The 19,312-nt window shown below is 41.5% G+C and overlaps 2 protein-coding genes across 4 annotated transcripts in view; one reads left to right on the forward strand and one right to left on the reverse strand.

Annotated features, from left to right (window-relative positions):
* Positions 1-1,834: 1,834 nt before the first annotated feature.
* ttr (transthyretin (prealbumin, amyloidosis type I)) lies at positions 1,835-5,117 on the forward strand. Its single transcript, XM_036978495.1, has 4 exons — positions 1,835-1,988; positions 3,888-4,027; positions 4,188-4,323; positions 4,963-5,117. The coding sequence occupies exons 1-4, from the start codon at positions 1,923-1,925 to the stop codon at positions 5,068-5,070; spliced, it is 450 nt and encodes a 149-aa protein (XP_036834390.1). The 5' UTR covers positions 1,835-1,922; the 3' UTR covers positions 5,071-5,117.
* Positions 5,118-7,475: 2,358 nt separating this feature from the next.
* The window catches only part of b4galt6 (UDP-Gal:betaGlcNAc beta 1,4- galactosyltransferase, polypeptide 6), a 28,118-nt gene continuing 16,281 nt past the window's right edge, over positions 7,476-19,312 (reverse strand). For 2 of the 3 annotated variants that reach the window (XM_036978492.1, XM_036978494.1), the window contains 5 exons: positions 18,866-19,053; positions 17,950-18,072; positions 17,746-17,847; positions 12,433-12,514; positions 7,476-12,030 (listed from right to left, as the gene is read on the reverse strand). In XM_036978492.1, the coding sequence (XP_036834387.1) occupies positions 11,959-12,030; positions 12,433-12,514; positions 17,746-17,847; positions 17,950-18,072; positions 18,866-19,053 (567 nt within the window). In that variant the 3' untranslated portion in view covers positions 7,476-11,958. The remainder of the gene's footprint in view (positions 12,031-12,432; positions 12,515-17,745; positions 17,848-17,949; positions 18,073-18,865; positions 19,054-19,312) is intronic. The other variant, XM_036978493.1, reaches the window with a different exon arrangement.

The following is a 19,312-nucleotide window of genomic DNA, read 5'->3' on the forward strand; positions in this document are numbered from 1 at the left end:
GACATTTATATCCGCTGCTGGATTGGACCCATCCATTGTTGTTCCAGGTTAGACTAATCTGTAATCTTAGAAGACTGGCACCTACAGTGAGGGAAAAAAGTATTTGATCCCCTGCTGATTTTGTAGGTTTGCCCACTGACAAAGAAATGATCCGTCTATAACTTTAACGGTAGGTTTATTTGAACAGTGAGAGACAGAATAACAAAAAAATCCAGAAAAACTAATGTCAAATATGTTATAAATTGATTTGCATTTTAATGAGGGAAATAAGTATTTGACCCCCTCTCAAATCAGAAAGATTTCTGGCTCCCAGGTGTCTTTTATAAAGGTAACGAGCTGAGATTCCGAGCATGCTCTTAAAGGGAGTGCTCCTAATCTCAGCTTGTTACCTGTATAAAAGACACCTGTCCACAGAAGCAATCAATCAGATTCCAAACTCTCCACCATGGCCAAGACCAAAGAGCTCTCCAAGGATGTCAGGGACAAGATTGTAGACCTACACAAGGCTGGAATGGGCTACAAGACCATCGCCAAGCAGTTTGGTGAGAAGGTGACAACAGTTGGTGCGGTTATTCGCAATTGGAATAAACACAAAAGAACTGTCAATCTCCCTCGGCCTGGGGCTCCATGCAAGATCTCACCTAGTGGAGTTGCAATGATCATGAGAACGGTGAGGAATCAGCCCAGAACTGCACGGGACGATCTTGTCAATGATCTCAAGGCAGCTGGGACCATAGAAAATAATTGGTAACACTACGCCGTGAAGGACTGAAATCCTGCAGCGCCCGCAAGGTCCCCCTGCTCAAGAAAGCACATATACATGCCCGTCTGAAGTTTGCCAATGAACATCTGAATTATTCAGAGGACAACTGGGTGAAAGTGTTGTGGTCAGATGAGACCAAAATGGATCTCTATGGCATCAACTCACCGTGTTTAGAGGAGGAGGAATGCTGCCTATGACCCCAAGAATACCATCCCCACCATCAAACATGGAGGTGGAAACATTATGCTTTGGGGGTGTTTTTCTGCTAAGGGGACAGGACAACTTCACCGCATCAAAGGGACGATGGACGGGGCCATGTACCGTCAAATCTTGGGTGAGAACCTCCTTCCCTCAGCCAGGGCATTGAAAATGGGTCGTGGATGGGTGTTCCAGCATGACAATGACCCAAAACACACGGCCAAGGCAACAAAGGAGTGGCTCAAGAAGAAGCACATTAAGGTCCTGGAGTGGCCTAGCCAGTCTCCAGACCTTAATCCAATAGAAAATCTGTGGAGGGAGCTGGAGGTTCGAGTTGCCAAACATCAGCCTCAACCTTAATGACTTGGAGAAGATCTGCAAAGAGGAGTGGGACAAAAATCCCTCCTGAGATGTGTGCAAACTTGGTGGCCAACAACAAGAAACGTCTGACCTCTGTGATTGGCAAAACCCTTCTTGGTACTAAGTCATGTTTTGCAGGTGGGTAAAATACTTATTTCCCCTCATTAAAATGCAAATCAATTTATAACATATTTGACGTGTTTTTTCAGGATTTTTTTGTTATTTTGTCTCTCACTGTTCTAATAAACCTACCATTAAAATTATAGATGGATCATTTCTTTGTCAGTGGGCAAACGTACAAAATCAGCAGGGGATCAAATACTTTTTTCCCTCACTGTACGTTATCCTCTACCCAATCACATTTTTTATAAGATGGCCACAAAGCATGATTTGTGTGTGAAAGTTACTGATTCTCTCATTATTGACCTAGTCAATAGATGCAGGCATTGGCCTCTCTTGTCAGGCACTGGGGGGGGGGGGGGGGGGGGGGGGATTCAGTGTATAAAGGTACCAGATAGGGGTGTGTTGCCCAATTCTATGCCTGTCAGTCTAAGTTTATAGGTTTGACTGTGTTAGAGCCGCCAACCAGTTATCGCTCCAAATGGACAGTTCACTGCTCTGTGTGCTGCTAGCCACTGCTGTCCTACTCTGTAGCGCCGCCCCAGTGGTGAGTATGTTTGGGCGTCTGCCGGTCTTTCTCAGGGGTCACTGCACCATTCAGTGTGGGCTTGTCAGGGCATGTTGTCAGAATGTTGTCAGGGCATAAATGATACACAATAACTGATAAGGTTTGTTAGCTGTGTAAACGTACAATATTAGATCATAAAGTCATACCTAGAATATGAAACATTTGCTCAGTTGTTTGTGTTTGAAGTTGAGATATTAGATGCCAGTGTTGGGGAATACTGAACTACATAGTTAAATTACTAGTTTAACTACATTTTGCAGTAGCAAAAAAAACCATGACTTTCTTGCCATGTAGAGGTGTAGCCAAGTACTGGAACTAGAACTACACTACTTTTTGGGGCAAAAATAAAAAGGTGAAGTAGACAATTTCTTTCTTTCTCGCCATCAGACCTGCATAACTGTCACTTAAAACACAGTTTGTGTGTTAAATTAGCCAAATTACAAGTTCTGTTAACATCTGAGTCCAGATCTGTTTTTGCAATTTGTAGTGTATGATATTTCAAATTTAGATAATTTACCACAAAATAGTTTAGATGATATGAACTACTTTGTCACTAACTTTAGTGAAGTATATTTTTCTTAAGGGTAGCTTAACTTCCTTCAGTGTGAAGTAATTGGTAGCTTGGTAAACTATATTTTCAGAGTAGCTTCTAACACTGTCAGATGCTATCAGCATCTTAGAGTGTGTGTGCGTGCATTACAGGCAGTAGTGTTTACCATCAGTGTGTGATGGAATGCAACGCAGTCAATGACCTCACATCACCACTTGTTCTCTCTGGTCCACATCCGCACTTTGACCTTCTTGTCCTCCAACTACACTGGAAATGACAAATTAGCTGGAAAAAGTAGTCCTCATTCTTTCCTCCCCCATTTTACATGGGAGCATTGGACAAAGTTCCTAGGCTTACCTACCATTTTCTATCCTCAAAATCCAAAGCTCAGACATGACAAAATGGCAGTTTTGTAATGTCTAACTTTGTCAGATACATTCATAATTAGAAAGTCAAGCCCATATTCCAAGCCTTCTGTTTCATGACTGGTTTTATCTCGTTATAGAACCAAATAAACAATATTAAGGCGGAGTGTCGTGATTACAACTGGTTAAATGTTTCTAACCATTTCTATAGCTATTATTCCAACTCTACCAGCCTTCTAACCAATAGTGATGACAGAATGCTTTACTATAGGTTAGTCTGTCTACTATGTATTTCTGACCCTGTTGGCAGAGTTGTCCCTTATTTCGTAAGACTGCAGTAATTTTGCAGTGCCACTGCAGTTATTTTATTTAACGAGGCATGTCAGTTCAGAACAAATTCTTATTTACAATGACGGCCTAGGAACAGTGGGTTAACTGCCTTGAAAAAATGTCATTCTGTCCCTGAACCTCGTCAGCTCAGGGATTAGATCTAGCAATCTTTTGAATACTGACCCAACACTCTAACCACTAGGCTACCTGCTGCCCAGTAAACTGAAGTTATTCTGCAATTACTGCATCCAAAATCCCACCGTCAACTGCAGTTAGTGCACTTTCAAAACTGCATTTCTTTTTTGTAAGGGGTGTTGTGTCTGGCTGGCGTAGGCACATGGGTGTGCTAATGCTGGGCACCAACTGATAGACAAAAAGTAACACTGAACTTAACTGTCTGGCCAGCCATGGGTGTTTATATTTGTGTGGTCAGTCTTCCCAATGTTCAGGATGTTGTTTCTAGTGTTTGTCTTTGTAAACTAGGTCCTGTGTTATGTGTATTGTTAGTTATGATTGTGTTGTGGTAAGTCTTGAATGACCTTGATACTGTGTACAGTTTGTGACAGTTGGTTTGTGGTCCACCCAGTTCATGGATTGTATTATTTACAATTATGATTGTGGTTTGGGGTCCAGGACAGGCATGGTGAGTCAGACACTCACTGCCCGTTGATGGTTAAGATTTTGGATGCGGTGAAGGGTGTACCAGCGGGCGCCGTGGCACTGAGTGTCTCCCGACGAGTCAATGGAATGACCTGGGCACAGGTTGCTAGTGGGTACGTATGAGGATGCACAACTGTTTGGGCAATGTTGTTAACGGACTTATTTAAACTAAAATAATATGCATTCAGAAAGATTTGTTAACCAATTTCATAATGAAATGTTATGCTTCTAAGCTATAAAAGAGTTTAACCTGTGACACCCTCTCTCTCTTAGAGTGACAGACTTGACAGGGGAAGTCCATAATCTGATCTCAGATCAGGACTTCCAGTCGGGGGTGTACCGAGTTGAGTTTGACACTAAAGCCTACTGGAAGTCTCAGGGAACCACACCTTTCCACGAGACTGCTGAAGTGAGTACAATCACCAACCTTTAACCCTCTCACTGCTCTGAGACCTAGTACAAACTAAGGTTGTGTTGCATGATGTACTACAGTACACTCTTAGAAAAAAAGGTTCCAAAAAAGGTTCTACGGCTGTCTCCAAAGGAAAACCCTTTTTGGTTCCATGTAGAACCTTGTGTACAACCAGTGTGTAGTAGGCCAGACAGTGGACATTTGTAACTCAGTAATGTGCCTAAAGACTAGATTACATCTAGAACTACACCAGTTGTTCCCCATAGATAAAATAATACTCACCATGGAAAGTAAGACAAACCATAAACATTTGGACCTAAAAATCTGAGACAAAATAATTAGCTGGTTAAAGGGAAAAGAAAATAACAGAATGTGACAATTTCCCCCCTTCCATTATGAATTATGGAACATCATGTGATTAAATTGCTTGCGATAGCACACTGGCTTTGACCTGTATCAATAGCTTTTTGTTTGCTACTCTACAATGTTTGTCCTCAATGGAAATAATTTGTCCTAAGTGGAAAGAGTTCATAGACCTAGTTGGACAAAAGTAAATCGGTCTTCCTGGATGTCAGTCTGTGGGAGAGAATTCATAGAAGTAAAACAGCAGTACAAACTGATGTGCCGTGTGTACAGGTGGTGTTCGAGGCCCACGCGGAGGGACATCGCCACTACACTCTGGCCCTGTTGCTGAGTCCCTTCTCCTACACTACCACGGCTGTCGTGATGAAAGCACACGAGTGACATACACACCTGACCAAGCTTAACAAATAAAAGTGCAGGTAAACGACTGACTGGGCCTTCCTTTGTTGAACATACAATGCCACACACATTCACCAACATACTCATATTCCAGACATTCATCGTTGTCCAACTACACATAGCGTGACAACTGTATGCACTGATCTGCTGAAGGACGAGGGTCTTGTATGAGTACCAGCCACCTGTCGGAAGAATTTACATTCATGGATTAGTTCAGATCCCTTCTACAGGCTACTGTGTAGGTTAACTAAGGTAATGAATAGTGGTGAAGGTTAATCAAAGGGTAGCACATACCTAAAGCCTAGTTACTGTATAATGCAACTTGTTAAGTACAGTTGAAGTCTACATACACTTAGGTCGGCGTCATTAAAACTAATTTTTCAACGACTCCACAAATTTCTTGTTAAACTAGTTTTGGCAAGTTGGTTAGGACATCTACTTAATGCATGACACAAGTCATTTTTCCAACAATTGCTTAAACAGATTATTTCACTTAAAATTCACTGTGTATCACAATTCCAGTGGGTCAGAAGTTTACATACACTAAAGTTGACTGTGCCTTTAAACAGCATGGAAAAATCCAGATTCCATGGCTTTAGTAGCTTCTGATAGGCTAATTTACATAATTTGAGTCAATTGGAGGTGTACCTGTGGATGTGTTTCAATGCCTACCTTCAAACGCAGTGCCTCTTTGCTTGACATCTTGGGAAAATCAAAAGAAATCAGCCAAGACCTCAAATTTTTTTGTTGTCCGTTTCATCCTTGGGAGCAATTTCCAAACGCCTGAAGGTACCACAAACAATAGTACGCAAGTATAAACACCATGGGACCAGGCAGCCGTCATACCACTCCGGAAGGAGACACGTTCTGTCTCCTAGTGATGAACGTACTTTGGTTTCGAAAAGTGCAAATTAATCCCAGAACAGCAAAGGACCTTGAAGATACTGGAGGAAACAGGTACAAAATTATTTGTATCCACAGTAAAACGAGTCCAATATCGATATAACCTGAAAGGCCGCTCAGCAAGGAAGAAGCCACTGCTCCAAAACCTCCATACAGTTTGCAAATGCACATGAAGACAAAGATCATACTTTTTGGAGAAATGTCCTCTGGTCTGATGAAACAAATATAGAACTGTTTGGCCATAATGACCATTTATGTTTGGAAGAAAAATGGGGATGCTTGCAAGCTGAAGAACACCATCCCAAACATGATGCTGCCACCCCCGTGCTTCATGTTGTGGGGGTGCTTTGCTGCAGGAGGGACTGGTGCACTTGACAAAATAGATGGCATCACGAGACAGGAAAATGTGGATATATTGAAGCAACATCTCAAGACATCAGTCAGGAAGTTAAAGCTTGGTTGCAAATGGGTTTTCCAAATGAACAATGACCCCAAGCATACTTCCAAAGTTGTGGCAAAATGGCTTAAGGACAACAAGGTCAAGGTGTTGGAGTGGCCATCACAAACCCCTGACCTCAATCCCATAGAAAATTTGTGGGCAGAACTGAAAAGTCATGTGCGAGCAAGGAGGCCTACAAACCTGACTCAGTTACACCAGCTCTGTCAGGAGGAATGGGCCAAAATTCACCCAACTTATTGAGGGAAGCTTGTGGAAGGCTACCCGAAATGTTTGACCCAAGTTAAACAATTTAAAAGGCAATGCTACCAAATACTAATTGAGTGTATGTAAACTTCTGACCCACTGAGAATGTGATGAAAGAAATAAAGGCTGAAATAACTTCTGACATTTCACATTCTTAAAATAAAGTGATCCTAATTGACCTAAACCAGGGAATTTTTACTAGGATTAAAATGTCAGGAATTGTGAAAAACAATGTTTAAATGTATTTGGCTAAACTTCCGAATTCAACTATGTATTGTCTTAGTTATTTCTCTATGTATGACATCTCTTTCTGTTTTGGCCTTTTGACAACCTAATGATAATGCTGAGTTAATAACCAAGTGAGGTGGTGTTTACTACATACAAATGGGATAAAAAAAATAAAGGATTTTATCACCCCTCCAACTGGTAATTACTACTGGGAAACTCGTCTATCATCTGAGCTCCGACTTCTCCCACATGCTGACCTCTGACGTCACCTACTAAGGAAATGCAGTTATATGCAACAAAACATTTATAAAAAGCTTTCTATTAACATGGCTTTTTAAACACTAATTTGTTTAAAAGTATGATCGTCGTACTTTTAGTTAATGGATTACGCAGCTTGTTGGCCATTAGCCATTCGGCGTTTCTCAACGAGTTCAAAACACACGAATGCATCCAACTGGTAATTACCACATTCCCACTTGGTTTTAAACACAGCATAAGAACCAGCGGTCCAAGATGCAGAAAAAGAACACATTCAAAAAAATCTGTCAGACTTCAGAGGTGTTTCCCAGAACCTGGCAATGAAGTTGTTTATTCATCTTTTGTTGACAAAAAGAAAAACAACTTTACAAAGTCTAACAGTTCAACTCTAGTACTCTTTTACTGGCTGTTATACCAAAGATTGTGGGAGATTGACAAGATGGCTAACCGGTCGGCTTCACCATGTAAAAAGTTGTCTAATGTCTGGGGGGAATTATAGCACATGACTATAGGCAACAAAATTGCAGAACAAGACAGAACTGCGAGAAGGTGTGTGGCGCATGAGAAGGCGCTACAACGAATTAAGGTCTTTTATTTTCACAAATGTGTCCTCCGAACAATCTAAAAATTACAAACCCACAAAGTCTAAATGAATATGCCTGACCTCAAATGAGAATTTATGATTTGTAGACCAGGTGACACTAATTTTTAAAAGTCACTACTTCCTCTGCGTCATTCTGCACTTCCTGGCGGATGGTAGTAACGCAAGAGTCTGCCTTCTGGCTCCAGTTATGACTCTTTGTTCAAACAGAGCAGAGCATATTGAGGAGACTGGAGAGCTGAGGATTCAAGAGGATTGTACATGGTCCAAGCAGCCAGACCTCTGAACAGCAGAAAAATTGATTACAAACAATCATTGATACACACCTACTCAGCCCATTGTCATGGAAACGTATCGTGCGTCTTAATCAGAGCAACTGACTGAAAAATAAAAATAAAAATGAATTAGAAAAAAGTGCACTCTAACTTCAGTTCAAAAACAATCCAAACCTTTACTGTATCTTTCAAGCAAGAATGCAGTGGAAACTGAGGGAAAAGGGAAAAAGGCACAAATATGAATACTGCAAAAATGTAATAGTCCACATTACTAATTGTGTAGTGGTGAATATAGTCATTTGAAAGAAGAAAAAACAAACAATACAGAGGCAGTAGGAAGGGTGAGGGAGGTCCTTGCCCTCCTCACAGGTCAGCTGGGGGTGTAAACCAAACCACTTGTGACCGGGTATAGCCAGCACACTGCCTGGCAGCCGCCTAACCTACCCTTCCCTCCCCCCTCAGAGGCAATAACAATAAATATGTACAACAGAGGGTGTGGCCATTTGGGACACAGACAGAACACTGATCCTAGACCAGCTCCAGTGATGGATGCTTTCCATAATTAATCTCTTCAAACTGTTCCCTGAACAAAGTGAAAGAGACAATATAACAGGATTAGATAAAAAAGAAGCGGATCCTTTGTAGCAAGTAAGATGACGGGATCCAGAGAAAGAAGCCACCGACTCAGTGTCTCTGCTACAGTAACTCATAATGCCCTCAAGAGGGACGACAGCTAAGCTGCTCACATCTTCTGCAACGTATAAAAACAACGAGAGCATTTATCCGACATTGCAAAAATCTGTTACGGAGCATAAGGCATAGCACAAGAGAAGCCCCAAACACTGACCTATACCCAGAGCCATATACAGAGAAATACCTTGTATACAGTATGTCATAGGTATATCGCTTTTAATATCTTGACCCTGATCCCTATGATCAACACTAGTCTGTCAGGTTTCTCTCAACACTGACGAGTTACTGAGACACAAGAGGATCTCATGGGAAGAGAATGAAAAGGGGAAAGAAAGGAAAGACGAGTAGAGATAAGTGCAGAAGAGAGGTAGGTAGAATGATGATAATGGGTAACAGAAGTGGAACTTTGGCACGGTTGACCATCTCCAAAAGAATGTCATTACTACCATGTCTTTTTAGATTCTGTCTCGCCTCATCTGATTGGTCAGAAATACACCATTGAGGTCTTATGTGACCGTTGTAGCCACGTCGGAGCCAAACCAAACACAGACTTTAGCCTGGTGCTTTGTTAACCACTTTAGCTTATGAGCAAAAATGACTGTTCCTCCCCAGCACTACAAGAGTGACAGGACCGAGAGAGCAAGGCTGCGTCCCAAATGACACCCTACTCCCTGTATAGTCGACTTCTTTTTACCAGGAAGCATAGAAGTCCAGTCAAAAGTAGTGCACTTTAGGACACAGGGTGCCATTTCCAACAAACCCCATGTTAGGAGCAGGACAGGAGTATCCCAGTTTGATTCACACTCTCGTTCTCCTGCATTCTTGCAGTACTGTGATGGAGAAAACCTGGGTTGTTTGAATAGAGCAGTTCTACTTGAGAAGTACACTTGACAAATGAACAAATCACTAGAAAAACACAGAAAAGTACATCTATGCATAAATATGAAGTGTATGAGAAACAACTATGTACAAGAAAAAAACACAAAGTAAAAAATAAAATACCTCCTACATTTTTCCTTGCTAATCTTAGTGCTAAATATTTAAGAATTTCAAGTCTTTATGGCCCAAGTTGCAGTCTGTACCATTCAAGAACAGGGTTAGCTGTTAGCATTAGCTTCCGTTCTCTCATTCTGGCCCCTCTCAATGCCTTGCAAGCTTATTAGGAACACACCACAGTTCAGACCAATAATGTATACAAACCCTGGATTGCTAATGCTATTGGCCAGTAAGAGGCTTTGAAGCCACTGGTCAGTAATATTGGCACTCCACAGAAGAAGCAGTCCTCCATAAGAATTAATGAAATTCTACACAGGACAAAATTACAAGTATTTTTGTTGTAGTAATGGGGACAGTAGCATTAGAACTTTCAATAAAGTATACTTTAAGGAAAACAAATTATTTGTATGTTTACTCTACTACACACTTAATGCATACTTTTAAATTGTGAGCTAAACATGAATAAATGCCTTTCCACAGTTTCAAAAATATATTTTTTGCGATGTAGACGGAGTGCCAAGATGGAGTGGTGGTAGCTTCAAAACCTCGCCTGTCGTCAGTCATCTAGTGTATATATAAATTATTGGTTCAGACACACTGCCCAATCTGCAAGCTCACTCATTAAAGACACCTAACATATGCTCAAACACATGGTCCAGTTACCTAATACATGAGCCACACACACACACGTTTGAAACATAATCCTGTACCAAACACACTGTCCACACTGTATAAACTCCTCCATAATAACAGACTACAAATACCAGAGGAAAAATGATATCCAGCTTTAGAATCTTCAGTCTTAAGCTCTGCTCCAGGTTGTTGCAGGTGGCTTGCTGTTGAAGGCTCAGCAAGCCTGACATAACAGCCTGGACCAGAGCGACTATAGTCCTCTGACCTGTCTTTCTGTACAGGAGCACACTCCATAACGTCAGTAAGTCTTTTCACGCAGTGCACCTCGAGGGAAAAAAAAAGACACAAAAAGGCTAAACTGGAACAAAATATAGACATCTCAAAATGATATAAATTATGATTAAAGGAAAAAAACATCTGGTAATAAAATAAATTAAGGCATGCAAAAGAATGTCAGCCTAAGAGATTGGTACATTTTCTTTTTTTAAGCCATCTATTGTTAGAACATCTTCCCATTTAAATGGAAGAACCAGGTAAGTCCTCAGGAAAGTAGCTGCCAAAACAAAATTCAAATCCACTGGAATAACAGGCTCTGAGCATTTAAAAGGCTGAATATTTACATACGTGTTCTATGCTCGAGCTTTAAGAGTCAAGTATTTACATACGTGCTCTGTGCATCATGCGTGTCAGCAGTGCAGCAAAGGAACAGCAAAACACTCATGTGACACAGAGAAACAGGATAGTGCTTTAAAACGTCTGTTAAAAAAAGGCAAAAACTGGAGAAAAAAAAAAACATTTCACCATTTCAGAAAATGTGCATCACAAATAAGTCACCTTCACTTAGCGCCTGTCCTCTAAGGAATATGTTTCATTTTTTTTTAACCGAACGGTGTAAAAATGATATAAAGTGAAGACACAAAATGTCTGTTGGCTTGTAAGGTGATGGTACTGAGATGTTAAAAGTGAAAACTGTGCTGAGCTGTGAGATAAAGGCAAAGTCCCAAATGGCACCTTTTCCCCCTATATAGTGCACTACTTTTGACCAGAGCACTAAGGACCCTGGGCAATATATAGGGAATAGGGTGTGGTTTGGGAGGCAACCAGAGAGCCATGGTTCTGAGGCTGAGCCTGACACTTTAAGGCTTTGCAGTAAACATCTGATGTGAAAACAACACTGCCTCTCCCTCCTCATACTGAATCATGACATGTTGATGTTAAGTAGCTTAATAGCTAAAGCCAGCATGGACACATTGACATGCAGAGACACAGACACACACCCCATCTCAACATCCACAATCCTCACAGAACACACACACAATTGTTCGATTAAACAGACCCTATGTCCCTTCCGCTTTCATATTTTAGTTGGACATTTTCTTCAGAGTAAGGTTTCTTGGCAGCGTTACACGGTGTGCCTCCCACCACACCCCCAGCCCCCCTCTGCCCTGCTTTGGGGTCCCAGTTGGAGTGTGAGGGGGTGTGATGAGGTCAGGGACAGTGGAGTTCAGTAGTCTGTAATGGGGGCCAGGTCAGGGTGGAGGTCCACGGTGATGTTCTTGTACAGGGAGCTCAGGGAGATCTCAGGGGTGTAGTTGAGGTTGTTCAGTCCATCCAGGTGCTGCCTCTCTTTGGAATACCTCAGTAACTTGTACCTGGAGAGAGGACAGGGAGGGTGAGGATAAGCTAGCAGTTAACATCCATACTGACAGTCACAAAACGGCATCCTATTCCCTAGATATAAATACATATTCCCTAGGTGCCCTGAACAAAAGTTGTTCACTACGTAAGGAATAGGGTTCCATTTCAGGTGCAGACACAGGGAAAGAGTGGAGAAGTGGTGAAGCTAGCCGTTACAGTACGATGTATACCTGGAGTCACAGTGAAACGAGAGGATTGGCCTAGTTCGTGTGGTGGGAAAATGAGAGAAGGTGATAGATATACTTGTGACTGGTGATTTGCCGGCCCTGAGGTCCAGCGTGATGACTCCATCACGATTTAGGACATTGTGTTTGGATGGCTGACCATTTGTGGGCTGTCACAGGGGTCAAACACACCTTTTCTGTGGAATTCATGGAGAAGAGATGTTCCCACAGATCCCTGGGAGCACGGACAAGTTGGTGTGAAGACTGATGAAAACTTGAGGAAATGAATGTTAGTGTGAATTAAATTGTAAATGTTTGGACTGTTTCAAGAGTTAATAAAGAGCTACGAATTTTGATGTTTTATTGTACTGTAAGTGGTACAGGTTTGTCGGACAGAGGACAGTTCAAAGGAGCAACACGGTGCGTTCCTATAATTTAAATTGAGTTGATTAGAATCTGGGTGTGTTTCCCTGTCTTTTGTTTTTAAAAATGTTAATTTAAGTTTCTGCTTGAATTTGGTTTAAAAGGACAGTGAATTTCTCCATACTTTGAGAAGTTACTAGCAAGCTCCTGTGTGTATTACACACAAGTTTACTCTTAGAGATGATTCTTAACTGAAGACATGGGTAACCACGTTAGGTTATGAACACTTTCTGAAGGCACTAACGTATTCCACATTTTGTGTTACAGCCTGAATTCAAAACATGTTTCATCCTCACCCAAAACCTCATAATGACAAAGTGAAAACCTGTTTTCAGACATATTTACAAATTGATTGAAAATGAAACACAAATCTAATTTACATAAGTATTCATACCCAAGTCAATACTTAGTAGAAGCACCTTTGGCAGTGATTACAGCTGTGAGTTTCTGGGTAAGTCTAAGAGCTTGCCACACATGTATTGTACAACATCTGCCCATTATTATTTTCAAAATTCTTCAAGGTCTGCCAAATTAGTTGTTAATAATTGCTAGACAGGTCTGCCATAGATTTTCAAGCAGTTTTAAGTCAAAACTAACTTGGCCACTCAGGAACATTCACTGTCTTCTTGGTAAGCAATTCCAGTGTAGATTTGGCCTTGTTTTTAGGTTATTATCCTGCTGAAAGGTGAAGTCATCTTCCAGTGTCTGTTGGAAAGCAACCTGAACCAGGTTTTCGTCTAGGATTTTGCCTGTGCTTAGCTACATTCCGTGTATTTTTTATACTGAAAAAACAGGCACACACATAACATGATGAAGCAACCCCTAGGTTTGAAAATAATGGTGAGTGATACTCAGTAATGTGTTATATTGGATTTGCCCCAAACATACAACTTTGTATTCAGGACAAGGGAATTGCTTTGCCACATTTTTTGAGGTACTACTTTTTATTTAACTAGGCAAGTCAGTTAAGAACAATTTCTTATTTACAATGACAGCCTACCAAAAGGTCTCCGGCGGGGTTGGGAGCTGGGATAAAAAAATATAAGACAAGACACATATCACGATAAGAGACAACACCACATAAAGAGAGACCGAAGACAACATAGCACGGCAGCAACACATGACAACACAGCATGGTAGCTATACAACATGGTAGCAGAACAAAACAGGGTACAAACAACAAAGGGAAAGAAGGTTGAGACAATACATCACGTTAGTGCCATGTTGAAAACAGGATGCATGCTTTGGAATATTTTTGTTCTGTACAAGTTTCCTGCTTTACACTCTGTCAAATCAGGTTAGTATTGTGGAGTAACTACAATGTTGCTGATCCATCCTCAGTTCTCCCATCACAGCCATTAAACTCTGTTTTAAAGTCACTACTGACCTCATGGTGAAATCCCTTAGCGGTTTCCTTCCTCTCTGGCAACTGAGTTAGGAAGGATGCCTGTAGCTTTGTAGCGACTGGGTGTATTGATACACCATCCAGTGTAATTAATAACTTCACCATGCTCAAAGGGATATTCAATGTCTGTTTTTTTTTTTTTAACCCATCTACCAATAGGAGCCCTTTGGAAAACCTCTGGTCTCAGTTTGAAATTCACTGCTAGACTGAGGGACCTTACATATAATTATCTTTATGTGTGTGTGGGGTACAGAGATAAGATGGTCATTCAAAATTCATCTTAAACATTATTGCACACAGAGTCCATGCAACTTATTATGTCACTTGTTAAGCACATGTTTACTCCTGAACTTATTTGGGCTTGCCATAATAAAAGGGTTTGAATACTTATTGACTCAAGACATTTCAGCTTTTTCATTTATGTGTAAAAATATCTAAAAAGATAATTCCACTTTGACATAGGGGAATTGTGTGTAGGCCAGAAAAATCTCAATTAAATTAATTTTAAATTCAGGCTGTAACAAAATGCGTAAAAAGTCAAGGGGTTTGAAGACTGAGGGCACTGTAAGTCAGTCTATTGCTGATGGTAATTTACTCTGAGTAGTCTAATGTATCATGTATTTCATGTACACCAATTGTTTGAGTGTTTATTATGACTAATACATTCTATTAGTTGAATTGAGTAAATGCATTCCTTGTTTATGGAGTAATTATTTGATTGACTATACACGCTTATAAATTTAGTTGAACTACTATTGGTAGTTATCTACACCAGTGGTTCCCAAACGTTTCATTTACTGTACCACCAACTGAATTTAGCTCTGCCCGGAGTATCCCTGAAGTATCCCCTCATGTGCATTTTACCAGTAGGCCTATGGTCTCATGAGTCTTCTCAAGTACCCCGCATGAATAGGACAAGTACCCCCAGGAGTCCTAGTACCCCTGGTTGGGAACCACTGATTTACACTATACATGCCTGGATAACACCTTGACGTCTCTGATCTGCTTGCTCAAATTAATGCTAGAACATTGGTCGCCAGGATTAGCTATTGTATAGTCTCGTAATAATTGTATAACGGGCAAGTTAAACATATGTTCATTATAGTGGGGCGGCAGGGTAGCCTAGTCGTTAGAGCGTTGGACTAGTAACCGGAAGGTTGCAAGTTCAAACCCCCGAGCTGACAAGGTACAAATCTGTCGTTCTGGCCCTGAACAGGCAGTTGACCCACTGTTCCTAGGCCGTCATTCAGAGACACACAGCCAGTTGCATTTATTCACATAATATTGGAGTCAGATTAAAGAATGTAGTTATTATATTCAACATAAATAGTTGAATAATTTCCACAATCCACATTAGTACTTAGTATTGACACCAAATCAATTAAACACCACAGGGATCCTTAGCTAGCATAAGCATAATGACACCAGGGCAATCCTTAGTTAGTATTAATGCTAATGAAATTAGAGGGAACCTTAGTTATCTTCAGCATTTGATTTGACTTATTAGGATCCCCGATAGCGATAGCTATAGTGCGCTAGTGTGGTACGAAGTAACAAAAAAAGACAAAATACTTTACATACATTTAAAAACATTAACACATTAAAAACGTGTATCTACACATGCATTCAGAAAGTATTCAGACCCCTTGACTTTTTCCACTTATTTTAAAATGTATAAAAAATATTTCTCTCAATCTACACACAATACCCGATAATGACAAAACGAAAACAGGTTTTTAGAAATGTATTAAAAATAAAAACAGGAATAACTTAATCAAATAAGCATTCAGACCCTTTGCTATGAGACTAAATTTAGCTCACATGCATCTGGTTTCCATTGATCACCCTTGAGGTGTTTCTACAACTTGATTGGAGTCCACAATTGGTAAATTCAATTGATTGGACATGATTTGGAAACTGAGCAACCGGGGGAGAAGGGCCTTGGTCAGGGAGGTGATCAAGAACCTAATAGTCACTGACAGAGCTCCTCTGTGGAGATGGGAGAACCTTCCAGAAGAACAACCATCTATGCAGCACTCCACCAAATCAGGCCTTTACGGTAGAGCGACCAGACGGAAGCCACTCCTCAGTAAAAGGCACATGACAGCCCGCTTGGAGTTTGCCAAAAAGGCACCTAATGGACACTCAAACCATGAGAAACAAGATTCTCTGGTCTGATGAAACCAAGATTGAACTCTTTGGCCTGAATGCTAGGTGTCACATCTTGAGAAAACCTGGCACCATCCCTACGGTGAAACATGGTAGTGGCGACTAGTTAGGATTGAGGGAAAAATGAACGGAGCAAAGTACAGAGATCCTTGATAAAAACCTGCTCCAGAGCGCTCAGGACCTCAGACTGGGGAAGGTTCACCTTCAACAGGACAATGACCCTAAGCACACAGCCAAAACAACGCAGGAGCGGCTTCGGGACAAGTCTCTGAATGTTCTTGAGTTGCCCAGCCAGAGTCCAGACTTGATCCCAATTGAACATCTCTGGAGAGACCTGAAAATAGCTGTACAGTGACACTCCCCATCCAACCTGACAATGCAAGAGAGGAACTTCAGAGAACAAAATGGTAGAAACTCCCCAAATACAGGTGTGCCAAGCTTTTAGTGTCATAACCAAGAATACTCGAGGTTGTGATCGCTGCCAAAGGTGCATTAACAAAGTACTGAGTGAAAAATACTTATATAAATGTAATACATTTAATCAATTTAGAATAAGGCTGAAACATAACAAAATATGGAAAAAGTCAAGGGGTCTGAATAATTTGAATGCACTGTACACACAAGCATAAGAACACCAGGAGGTTCCTTAGTGTAAGCTGATTCATTAGTATTAAAGCTATCTGCTCCAGTTGCAGAAAGAAAACCCTAACCCCAAAAGAGAAATGCTCCCCCTACTCTGAACCCCAGGAACAGGGAGTATCTTCTGTATGTGCAACAGCTAATGGGGATCCAAATAAACTAAACACTGTCCCTCCCTCCAGTGCTCTAGGGTAGAGTTACTCTGGAGGCTGTATGAGGATCAGTCCTCTAGGACAGAGTTACTCTGGAGGCTGTATGAGGATCAGTCCTCTAGGACAGAGTTACTCTGGAGGCTGTATGAGGATCAGTCCTGGTTTCCTTGAGTAAAGAGACATGACTCAACAGGGCAAAAGGGACTCGGCCAATGAACGGGAGATTAAATAACTCAAAGCTGGCAGAGCAAACACCTACACAAACCCTGGAAGGAAAGCAACCCCTAGTCTATTGATCATATCTCTCTGTGTACACCGAGGCTAGCAGGACTACAGAATTGTGATAGTCAGAAAGTCTGAAATATGTCACACAGTTGACTGTTCCACGAGTACAATAACATTAAAGTTATTGTTAAGATGAATAGAAGCAATTTAAAGCGAACACCAATAAAATGAGATTTAAATGCAGCGACATCCCTGCCTGCAGAGGGCGCTGGACAACCTGCTCAATGGGGAGTAATGGATGAGGAAACAGCTGCATTCAAGTAGCGAGTAACAATGAACCCTATAAGGAGATTAGAAACCTTTACCATAGCAGAGTGTATTGAAAGAGCAAAACTAATTTGACGTTTAAGGTAATGTTAGGTAAACATTCTTTGACATGGTGATGCCACCGGCGATGCACTGCTAATGCGTGTGTGTGCGCGCGTTACTGACCTGCCGAGGAACTGCACTTCTCCTCGGTGGTGGTGTGGGATGGACTTGTATTTACCCATCTCTCCCTCTGGCCTCGTGACGTTCAGACCAGCATAGTGCACTCTGGGGGAGAGAAGGGGACAGATAGTCTTTCACTAAGTTACCCAATTAGATATTACATGTCTGTCGCTCTCAAACACACAGCCAACTGACAAACTCACTGACCTGTTCCAGAGGTCATCGTCCTCGCCTCCCCAGCCCCAGAATGCATTGGGAAAGCCGTTGATCTTGCGGAACTGCTCCACTGTAAGTCCACTCACGCCCCCGAAGAACTCACTGTAGGGTAGACTATGCAAAACACACACAGACACTGTTACACATACACACCTGTAACACATACACACGGACAGGGGACAGACAACTACATAGCCAAGCTCTGCCTGGGGAGAGAGTGAGAACCCTTACCAGTCAGTATCAAAAGGTAAGCACCAAGCAACAAAGAACAAGTCTGGCTGTGTTACAACACACAATTAGGTTTTCAGACTACGTACAATACAGCCATCAAATTTAGAAGAGATGCACACATAACCAGAGAGGATAATCTGTTCATAAATTAAGCCTTACTTCAGGACCTTGTAAGAGCCAATGACAACATGGTTTAGCCTTCAAGCCTGTGTTTTACAGTCTGTTTAAATGAAGCGGTTTATTCCCAAATTATTCTCACATTGAACAAAACTCAGAGAAAATCATGAAAACATTCATTAATTCCTTTTGTTGTAGAAATAAGTCTGTAAAGAAGGAAAAGGAACATGTAAAATATTTAACAATAATGACCACAATAACTAAATCAACATAAAGAGACTCTTCAGTACATGTCTCCCATACCATGCAGGAAGTGAAACCATAGTCTGGTTATGGGAGAGCGTCAACTCTCCATGTCTCATCTTCGGTCACTAAACAAGATCAGAGGTCCTATTTTCCCCTTGAGTGAGGAGGCGGTCTAATGAAGTGCTTTTCTAAGTGTTTCTTGGAAGATGTGCCTGGGGCATTGACTTGTTGTCACGCCAAGTTCATAACTAGTCAGGTCATGACAAGGTCACTTGTGACTTGCTGTGTGCCCTGGGTGTGTTCAGTGACTTACAGGTACATGTACTTGTCCAGTTTGGCTGCGAAGTGACGAGGCATCTGACCACAGCCGTAGTAGTTACGGTCATTCTCTGGGATGTGGTCAACATCGTGGAACACCAGACAGTCCCAGTCCAGATCCTTCATGGCCTCCAGGAAACCCACATTAAACAACATGGCTCTGTTGAAGGGCTGCGTCCCAGACTGTAGGAGAGAGAGAGGGAAAGATTCAACAACATGGCTCTGTTGAAGGGCTGCGTCCCAGACTGTAGGAGAGAGAGAGGGAAAGATTAAACATGGCTCTGTTGAAGGGCTGCGTCCCAGACTGTAGGAGAGAGAGAGGGAAAGATTAAACATGGCTCTGTTGAAGGGCTGCGTCCCAGACTGTAGGAGAGAGAGAGGGAAAGATTAAACATGGCTCTGTTGAAGGGCTGCGTCCCAGACTGTAGGAGAGAGAGAGGGA

The sequence above is a fragment of the Oncorhynchus mykiss genome, chromosome 5 (genome assembly GCF_013265735.2).
Source record: "Oncorhynchus mykiss isolate Arlee chromosome 5, USDA_OmykA_1.1, whole genome shotgun sequence".
Taxonomy (NCBI): Eukaryota; Metazoa; Chordata; class Actinopteri; order Salmoniformes; family Salmonidae; genus Oncorhynchus; species Oncorhynchus mykiss.